Raw genomic sequence first — 11,585 nt, forward strand, 5'->3', positions numbered from 1 at the left:
ACCATGTTACATTGGTTATACCAGACACAACTAAATTACCAATGACATTTACCACTACCATGTTACATTGGGTCCATACATAGACACAACTATATACCAATGACATATACATTACCATGTACATTGGTTATACCAGAGACACACTATATACCACATGACATATACATAACCATGTTTACATTGGTCTAAACCAGAGACACTACAACTATATACCAATGACATATACATTACCATGTTACATTGGTCATACCCAGACACAACTATATACCAATGACATTTACATTACCATGTTACATTGGTCATACCAGACACAACTTTATACAAATGACATATACATTACCATGTTACATTGGTCATACCAGAGACACAACTATATAACCAAATGACATATACATTTACCATGTTACATTGGTCATATACCAGAGACACAACTATATACCAATGACATATACAGTTACCATGTTACATTGGTTTACCAGAGACACAACTATATACAATCGACATATACATTACCATGTTACATTTGGTTTGTACATAGACACACAACTATTAGATACCAATGACATATACATTACCATGTTACATTGTTATACCAGAGACAGCAACAACTATATACCAATGACATATAAACATTACCATGTTACATTGGTTGTAACCAGAGACACAACTATATACAATCGACATATACATTACCATGTTTACATTGGTTATACCAGAGACACAACTATATACCAATGACATATACATTACCATGTTACATTGGTTAATAACCAGAGAACACAACTATATACCAATAGACATATACATTACCATGTTACATTGGTCATACCAGAGACACAACTATATACCAATGACATATACATTTACCATGTTACATTGGTTTATACCATAGACACAACTATATACCAAATGACATATACATTACCATGTTACATTGGTTATACCAGAGACACAACTATATACCAATGACATATACATTACCATGTTACATTGGTCATACCAGAGACACAACTATATACCAATGACATATACATTACCATGTTACATTGGTTTTACCAGAGACACAACTATATACAAATGACATATACATTACCATGTTTACATTGGCCCAATCATACCAGAGACACAACTATATACCAATCCGACATATACACATAACCATGTTACATTGGAGTTACCAACCAGAGACACAACTATATACCAATGACATATACATTACCATGTTACATTGGTTATACCAGAGACACAACTTTATACCAATGACATATACATACCATGTTACATTGTGTCATACCAGATACACAACTATATACAAATGACATATACATTACCATGTTACATTGGTCAAACCAAGACAACAACTATATACCAATGACATATACATTACCATGTTACATTGGGGGTCATACCAGAGACACAACTATAATACCCAATGACATATACATTACCATGTTACATTGGTGTATACCAGAGACACAACTATATACCAATGACATATACATTACCAAATGTACATTGTTACCTGAAACCAGAAGACACAACTATATGGTTATACAATGACATATACGATTACCCATGTTACACACAACTATATACCATTGATATAAAGTCTGACACAGGACAGGACTGAACTGATAAGTTATCACAATTATATACCATTGATATTAAAGTCTGACACAGGACAGGACTGAACTGATAAGTTATCACAACTATATACCATTGATATAAAGTCTGACACAGGACAGGACTGAACTGGAAAGTTATCACAATTATATACCATTGATATAAAGTCTGACACAGGACAGGACTGAACTGGAAAGTTATCACAGTTATATACCATTGATATAAAGACTGACACAGGACTGAACTGGAAAGTTGTCACAACTATATACTATATTGATATAAAGTCTGACACAGGACTGACATGAACTTCACCTTTCACAAACATGGACTGATCGTCGGGGTAACTAAGAGTCATACCGTCTGAGTTCTCTGGTTTGTTTTTCTGTATGGTACATCTTCTGTAAACCAAACACAGCAGATTAGTACAAATGTATGTCACTTTTAACAGAATACACTGATCATTTCAATTCAAATGTGGAGCAAAAATCCACAATTATATTATAAATGTGGTCTGTATAAATAACTAGGATCATTAAAATTTATTTCTTCTGTGAAAAAAATGTTTACAAGATGGCCTAGTCCTCAACCAAACCAAAGGTGTATGTCAGTATTCCTTATTCACTTCATAGCAAGAGTCTTAAGGCAGTGTCAGAAAACAAGTGCCACTTTTGGGAATTCAGATCAAATTTTAATTATGGAGTGGTGACCATTATCAGCTGCCCGTCCACTAAGATACAAACTCAGCCTTACCCTTGGGTAGGAGGTGGCACAGTAAATGTCTGTGGAATAGCTTTCATTGTTAGCTGGGTGACCGACTGCTGTGGTTTTGGAGATGTGGTCCTCATCACTTTTGGACCGTTCTGGTAAGGACGAAACAGTGGTACCGGTGGGGGTGTAAACTGTTTAGATCTGTCTTGGTACATCTGTTCTGACTGATACGGTCCTTGGAATGTCAGTTCAGTGCCTTGGTAGCCCTTGCATCCTGTCTGGAATTGAGCCCCTCCTCTGTTGGGGTAAGACGTGGGACTAGTGGCCCCTGGGGGAGGACTAGAGTAGGACTGGTAGGCCACAGCATTGGGATTTAGCTCTAACCTCTGTTGGTGGCGAGATGGAGATACTTCTGCATATGTACCTAAAACAACAGTATCAATATATAGTGTAGGTATAATAATATTGTCTGGTCTTGTAAAATAGCATGTACTGTATTTGCCGTAATGAACACCCCTCCCCTTTTCCCGAGGAGTTAAAGTTGTATAAACGCCCCCATCCTATGGATTCAACAATGTTTTACATGTGATACCTCTAACATCAGCATTGTATCCCATATAACATAATGTCTCATACCTTAAAAAGCATATGCATGATATTTGTAACAGATTAATGTGTCATGAGTACAGAAAGATGTAAAATATTGCTGAATTTTTTTGTCCACAACTTACATTTTGGTCCACTAAATAGCACCCCCGGCCCTTTGTTACAATTTTTAAGTGTCTTGGGCACTAATTATGGCTAATACGGTAATTGTATTGTAAGTTTTTGATCTAGTTGCTTTTGGATATATGCAATCCCTAGTAGTATGTGCACATAGTCTCTACATACACTGCTCTCCAAAACTTCTGTTACATATATTAAACACTCTGCTGATAATTCATCATTTTATCTATATAATTTATGTATATTTGTAACAAGAGATCCCAGAGGGATCTTGGCGCCCACCAAAGAATGATCTATATCTGACAAAGGAAAGATGGATCTTTTCTTTACTTTTTAAACTTTTTCAAACATACAACATATAAAATTTGAGACAGATCGCTTCAGAACCTTTTGAGAAATAGCGGTAAAAAACTTCATTTATCAAAATCCAAGATGACTCTTTGGCGGCCATCTTGTTGATCAATCGGTCCCAAATCACAATATGCACAACTAGGGCCCTAGGGGAACCTACATGTGAAATTTGAGAAAGATCCATTCAATACTTTCTGAGAAATAGTGATAACAAACTTTGAATATAACAAGAGATCCCAGAGGGATCTTGGCCCCCTTTAAAAGAATGATCTATATCTGACAAAGGAAAGATGGATCTTTTCTCTACTTTTTAAACTTTTTCAAATATACTACATATAAAATTTGAGACAGATCGCTTCAGTACCTTTTGAGAAATAGCGGTAACAAACTTCAACTATCAAAATCCAAGATGACTCTTTGGCGGCCATCTTGTTGATCAATCAGTCCCAAATCACAATATGCACAACTAAGGCCCTAGGGGAACCTACATGTGAAATTTGAGAAAGATCCATTCAATACTTTCGGAGAAATAGCGATAACAAACTTTGAATATAAAAATCCAAGATGCAATTTTGTTGACCCATCGGTCCCAAATCACAATATGCACAACTAGGGCCCTAGGGGAACCTACATATGAATTTTGAGACTGATCCCTTCAGTACTTTCTGAGAAATAGTGATAACAAACTTTGAATAACAAAATCCAAGATGGCTGCCTGGCGGCCATCTTGTTAACCGATCGGTCCCAAAATGCAATATGCACAACTAGGTCCCTAGGGGAACCTACATATGAAATTTGAGACGGATCCCTTCAGTACTATCTGAGAAATAGCCATAACAAACTTTAACTATCAAAATCCAAGATGGCGGCCTGGCAGCAATCTTGTTCACCGATTGGTCCAAAAATGCAATTTGCACATCGAGGGCCCTAGGGGAACCTACATATTAAATTTGAGAAAGATCCCTTCAGCATTTTTTGAGAAATGGGGATATCAAACCTTAACTATCAAAATCAAAGATGGCTGCTTGGCAGCCATCTTGTTTTTCCGATCAGCCTCAAAATCTGTATGGCACAACTAGGGACCAAGGGTAACCTCCATGTGAAGTTTGAACAAAATCCCTTCAGTAGTTCTCAAGAAATATCAATAACAAACTTCAACTACCAAAATCAAGATGGCTGCCTGGCAGCCATCTTGTTTTTCCGATCAGCCTCAAAATCTGTATGGCACAACTAGGGACCAAGGGTAACCTCCTTCAAAATCCTTCAGTTGTTCTCAAGAAATATCGATAACAAACTTCAACTGCCAAAATCAAAGATGGCTGCCTGGCGGCCATCTTGTTTTTCTGATCAGCCTCAAAATCTGTATGGCACAACTAGGGACCAAGGGTAACCTCCATGTGAAGTTTGAACAAAATCCCTTCAGTAGTTCTCAAGAAATATCGATAACAAACTTCAACTGCCAAAATCAAAGATGGCTGCCTGGCGGCCATCTTGTTTTTCCGATGAGCCTCAAAATCTGTATTGCACAAATATGGACCAAGGGGACCCTCCATGTGAAGTTTGAACAAAATCCCTGCAGCAGTTTTTAAGAAATACTGGTAACAAGCATTGTTTATGGACGGACGACGGACGGCGGACGGCGGACCACGGACGCAGGGCGATTTGAATAGCCCACCATCTGATGATGGTGGGCTAAAAATCTACAATTGTATCTGTACATATCTTCAGCAAAACACTCCTGTTCAATGGACATTTTCACCAAGTTTAACAGACATTTCTTCTGAAAGCATGACATTGTTAATTCCAATATTGACACTTTCATAATGAACAACTTATGCAGAGTTTTTTGTTAAGACATTTTGATTTATCAATATGGTCCACATACTGTGGACAAACAAGTTGGTATCTGAATACTTGTTACAAATTAATTATTTCTCTTGCTATTATCTAGTTTTACAATTTGAGTGATGTTTGACTAGTGTTGGACCAATTCTCAATGATCAATCCATAATGATTTCCCTGAAGACCAAGGATTATGAAAGGTAATAATAGATTGTTTAAGCTGAAGATAATGTGCTTTTTAGTCCTTAAGACTCGCTACTACTGCGTTACCTGAATCCCCAATACTTCAGTGGTGACTACCACTGACGTTATATCTACCCCTTACAATTGTAAGAAATCTTTGTATTATTATGTAATACACATATTCTTTTTCGTCATATCATTGTTACATAATAGCCCTCCCACTGTTTGGTTTTTATTTTTGATATTGTAGAAGTTGTATCAATTTGTTTCATGTCTTGACACAAAAGGAAAGCAGATAAAAAAAAAACAATAAACAAATATTGATTTACTTCTTTCACTTTTACAAGCATTATATGCGAAGACTATTTATTTGCATGGTAAGATGTGCGAAAATTATTGATAACAAACTTATCAAGGTAATATTGGGAAAAAAAACCACTTGGATATGGAGCTAGGCCAACCTGTATGACAAAACATGTCATTATATTACTCAGACAAAATTGTAAAGCTCTTTAACTTATAAAATCATGAACACAAAGGCTTAAGGACTGCAGTACATACAGTACTTTGATTTCATACTGTTCTGAACATTTATGTAATATACATGTGCAAATCCACATTTCAAAATGCATTAGGCATGTTAGATACACTATAATTCAAATTTGAATCAAAGAAAAAAAATTGCTTCAATTTATACTGTTGATTCATCTTTCTATTTTTTCAAATAAATAAAAGGTTAATCATACAGGAGAGTTTTTTGTAAATGGTATCTGATTATAAAATGGATAATTAGTAGCTAGATTGTCCTCAACCGATCATAGATAATAATTTTACAACCAATTTGCAACACTTAGTTTGACAATTGGACCAAATCATGCAGAGCTCTGAATCTGGCACCTTGTTGTATGCTTTGCTGCGGGTAAAACGCTGGCTGCATGGGTATGTACTGTTGTCCACCAGTATTTGTGATGTATCCCTGACTGGTCATTGGTGCAAACCCTGGTCCTGGTGACCGCACAGCTCCTTGGGCCAGAGGGGTAATGAAAGACTGGTAGTAATTCATGGTGAGATGGTCACCATATCACAAACAAGGCTAAAACATCAGTCTGAAAATAAATCAGAATCATAGCAATTTTTTCTTTGCAAGTTTTTATTTCTACACTATTGTACATGAAGATTTTATTTTCAGTTTCTAAGAAGTAGGATATATAGAAGCTAACGAAATAATTTGAGAGATATGAGAGTCTGTTATTATCCTCGAGTTCAAATTAGTGTTGGCCTGACTCTCGATTTTATTCGATGATCGATTGATAATGATTTTCCTAAAGACAATCGATTGTCAAAGGTAATAATCAATTGTGGGAGATATCTTGTGTTTATATTATACTTATCTGAACCTTTATTATGTAATATATACATGTACAGTCGTGTGCCAAAAGTCTTCGTAATTTTTATTTTTCCCTATATATTCTATGTATTTTTACATTTTTTCTTAGATTTTTCCTGATCTCATCTAGGCGCGGATTTCAATCAAATTTGGCATACTTGTAGAAAATTATCTGCACTTTCAGCTCATAATATTTACATAATTTTCCTTTATGCACTTTTTGAGAAAACCGTATTTCATAACCAGGCAAAACTTTTTCGTTGCCATTTTGGTAAGAACAAAGAAGGAAATGACGTCATAAGTTTAAGTGGTGCACAAAAAGACATTTATTTTGAAAACAAAAAATCAGAAAATTATACAAATATTTATGAGCTATATAGTATAGATAATTTTCTACAAGTATGCCAAAATTGATTAAAATCCGCCAATAGATGAGATCAGGAAAAATCAAAGAAAAAATGTAAAAATACATAGAATATATAGGGAAAAATAAAAAATTACGAAGACTTTTGGCACGTTACTGTATGTGCAAAACCACATTTCAAAATGCCTTAGAAATGTTAGATAATAGATGTACTATTATTCAAATTTGAATCAATGAAAAAAGTTGCTTCAATCCATACTCTTAGAGAAATTTAAAGGTTGATTATATATAAAGATATTGGAGAGTTTTCTGTAAATGGTATCTGATTCTAGAATTGATAATTATGAAGGTTGTCTTATAATCCGATCATCAATTATGATTTTAAAACCGATTCGCAACATTAGTTCAAATAGACAGTATTGTGATTGTGTTAATTAAACATATTTCGATGTTCTCCATTGACTACATCGGGGAAATTCAGTGCAAATGTCAGAGTTGAATGAGTTTACCTGTGCTCTATTTTAGCACCATAGTTAAAGCAATAGAGGTGATTTAATTTGTGACTGTTACCAAAATTGAGATAGGCCTACTGGCAGGCAACCAGTTCTCACCCAGTACCAATTCTCGCCATCGTATCGGTATTTGCACAAATAACATGAAAATTTAGTTACTAAAGCCATCTTCTGAAAGAAGCCACTAACATGCTAATTTCCACTATAAAATGGCCTGAAAATTTGTGTGTGATCACACAAGTACAAATGCGATGGCGAGAATTGGTACACCGCGAAAACTCAACTAGTTGCTTTACCTGATTTACTTGATCTTCGGTCTATTGATAAGCCATTGGCTTTTAGACCAGTAAGCTTGCCAGTAAGTTTGTCCCATTTTGATTAATAATGTAAGCTTAGGCCTAATAAGTTATGTTAGTAATAAAATGGTGCCATATCAATATTATTATGCACTTTTTTGATAAAAAAAAATGAAAACAACTTCATGCAATTTTCTTTCACATAATCCCTCATTTGGGTAACTTATTTATTACTACAAACAGGTAACTGTTACTTAAATGGGTAACTGTTACCCATATGCAAGTAAGTAGCTATATAATATATAGCTAGACCACTGACCTGATATTATAAACTCACTACCAGCTTGCCACACCCATCATCAATGTATATATAGAAAGACTATGCCTAGAGTTAAATTATAAAGGGGACATTGGAGCCTATTGTGTGACTCAACACTGGTCATCCACTTTAGACCGTTTACAACTCATGCGTGAAAATGAAAACATAGGCCTACCGTGTACTCAAACTCAGTGAAGTTACTTTAATTATTACGAGTACATGGAAATATGTTGTTAAGCAAAGAAACCTTTTGTTTCGCATATTTTTGCAATAGATATTTAATTGAAATACTGTACCATAATAATGTCATCTTCAATCTTCGGAAATATTTCGTCGGCCTATCTCGTTTAGCATCATTCTTGAATTTAGCGCGACCTTCTCACCCACACTTTCAACCGGAAGTAAGAGACAAAAAATAGTTCTACATCTTATGTCAAATGTGTTATAATTCTCAGAATAAGTCTATAAAACAAACCTAACAATTCAGTAATAATGCACTAGGCATAGTCTCATGATTATAAGTTTATAATAGAAATGTAGTTTTATTAGAACCACCCTGTCCTAGTTCATAGTTTCCCGCCAATATGTCATCTCGTGGAACAAGTGTTTACATTTGTAATAGCAGACGTCTTTTTTACAAGAACAACTTGCATTGTCTATTTCTTTTGGAAATGTTTCAAAATTTTCATATATTATGTGGTGATATTACAACCTCTATCTTTTATCAAAAAATAATATTGCAATGAATGCTGTCACTATAGTCTAGTGTCTATATTTAAACGCAATCTTGCACAGGTAATATTCAGATATTACTAGGCTTATGTGGGATGTTTGGTCACAAGTGGGATATTTGGTGACATGTATGGGACATGTGAGATGTTTGGTGACTTGTGAGATGTTTGGTGACATGTGAGATGTTTGGTGACATGTGGGATGTTTGGTGACATGTGGGGTGTTTGGTGACATGTGGGGTGTTTGGTGTCATGTGGGATGTTTGGTGACATGTAGGGTGTTTGGTGACATGTGGGATGTTTGGTGACGTGTGAGATGTTTGGTGTCATGTGAGATGTTTGGTGACATGTGGGATGTTTGGTGTCAAGTGGAATGTTTGGTGACATGTGGGATGTTTGGTGTCATGTGGGATGTTTGGTGACATGTGGGATGTTTGGTGTCAAGTGGAATGTTTGGTGACATGTGGGATGTTTGGTGTCAAGTGGAATGTTTGGTGACATGTGGGATGTTTGGTGACATGTGGGATGTTTGGTGTCATGTGATATTTGGTGACTTGTAGGATGTTTGGTGTCGTGTGGGATGTTTGGTGACTTGTAGGATGTTTTGTGCCATGTGGGATGTTTGGTGTCATGTGTGATGTTTGGTGACTTATGAGATGTTTGGTGACGTGTGATTTGTTTGGTGACATGTGGGATGTTTGGTGACATGTGGGATGTTTGGTGACATGTGGGATGTTTGGTGTCATGTGTGATGTTTGGTGACATGTGGGATTTTTGGTGTGAAGTGGAATGTTTGGTGACATGTGGGATGTTTGGTGTCAAGTGGAATGTTTGGTGACATGTGGGATGTTTGGTGTCATGTGGGATGTTTGGTGACATGTGGGATGTTTGGTGTCATGTGGAATGTTTGGTGACATGTGGGATGTTTGGTGTCAAGTGGGATGTTTGGTGACATGTGGGATGTTTGGTGACATGTGGGATGTTTGGTGTCGTGTGATGTTTGGTGACTTGTAGGATGTTTGGTGTCGTGTGGGATGTTTGGTGACTTGTAGGATGTTTTGTGCCATGTGGGATGTTTGGTGTCATGTGTGATGTTTGGTGACTTATGAGATGTTTGGTGACGTGTGATTTGTTTGGTGACATGTGGGATGTTTGGTGACGTGTGGAATGTTTGGTGACATGGGGGGATGTTTGGTGACATGTGGGATGTTTGGTGTCATGTGGGATGTTTGGTGACATGTGGGATGTTTGGTGTCATGTGGGATGTTTGGTGACATGTGGGATGTTTGGTGACATGTGGGATGTTTGGTGTCATGTGGCATGTTTGGTGACATGTGGGATTTTTGGTGACATATTGGATGTTGGTGACATGTGGGATGTTTGGTGACATGCGGGATGTTTGGTGACATGTGGGATGTTTGATGTCATGTAGGATGTTTGGTGACATGTGGGATGTTTTATGTCATATGAGATTTTCGATAACATGAGGGATGTTTGGTGTCATGTGGGATGTTTGGTGACATGTGGGATGTTTGGTGTCATGTGGGATGTTTGGTGACATGTGGGATGTTTGGTGACATGTGGGATGTTTGATGTCATGTGAGGTGTTTGGTGTCATGTAGGATGTTTGGTGACATGTGGGATGTTTGATGTAATGTAAGATGTTTGGTGACATGTGAGATGTTTGATGTCATGAGATTTTCGATAACATGAGGGATGTTTGGTGTCATGTGGGATGTTTGGTGACATGTGGGATGTTTGGTGTCATGTGGGATGTTTGGTGACATGTGGGATGTTTGGTGTCATGTGGGATGTTTGGTGACATGTGGGATGTTTGGTGACATGTGGGATGTTTGGTGACATGTGGGGTGTTTGATGTCATGTGAGGTGTTTGGTGACATGTGGGATGTTTGGTGTCATGTGGGATGTTTGGTGACTTGTGGGATGTTTGGTGACATGTGGGATGTTTGATGTCATGTGAGGTGTTTGGTGTCATGTAGGATGTTTGGTGACATGTGGGATGTTTGATGTAATGTAAGATGTTTGGTGACATGTGAGATGTTTGATGTCATGAGATTTTCGATAACATGAGGGATGTTTGGTGTCATGTGGGATGTTTGGTGACATGTGGGATGTTTGGTGTCATGTGTGATGTTTGGTGACTTGTGGGATGTTTGGTGACGTGTGAGATGTTTGGTCACATATGGAATGTTTGGTGTCAAGTGGAATGTTTGGTGACTTGTGGGATGTTTGGTGTCATGTGTGATGTTTGGTGACATGTGGGATGTTTGGTGACATGTGGGGTGTTTGGTGTCAAGTGGGATGTTTGGTGACATGTGGAGTGCTTGGTGACATGTGGGGTGTTTGGTGACTTGTGAGATGTTTGGTGACATGTGGGATGTTTGGTGTCAAGTGGAATGTTTGGTGACTTGTGGGATGTTTGGTGACATGTGGGATGTTTGGTGACATGTGGGATGTTTGGTGACATGTGGGGTGTTTGGTGACATGTGGAATGTTTGGTGACTTGTGGGATGTTTGGTGAC

At 37.1% G+C, this 11,585-nt stretch overlaps 1 protein-coding gene across 1 annotated transcript in view; it reads right to left on the reverse strand.

The window, feature by feature from the left end:
- LOC138330427 (uncharacterized) overlaps positions 1-8,681 on the reverse strand; it is a 79,828-nt gene extending 71,147 nt beyond the window's left edge. The window contains exons 1-4 of the mRNA XM_069278036.1: positions 8,608-8,681; positions 6,331-6,539; positions 2,374-2,755; positions 1,936-2,021 (exon numbers count right to left, since the gene is read on the reverse strand). Of these exons, the coding sequence (XP_069134137.1) occupies positions 1,936-2,021; positions 2,374-2,755; positions 6,331-6,496 (634 nt within the window). The 5' untranslated portion in view covers positions 6,497-6,539; positions 8,608-8,681. The remainder of the gene's footprint in view (positions 1-1,935; positions 2,022-2,373; positions 2,756-6,330; positions 6,540-8,607) is intronic.
- Between the last annotated feature and the right edge of the window lie 2,904 nt (positions 8,682-11,585).

This window comes from Argopecten irradians, chromosome 8 (assembly GCF_041381155.1).
Source record: "Argopecten irradians isolate NY chromosome 8, Ai_NY, whole genome shotgun sequence".
Classification (NCBI taxonomy): Eukaryota; Metazoa; Mollusca; class Bivalvia; order Pectinida; family Pectinidae; genus Argopecten; species Argopecten irradians.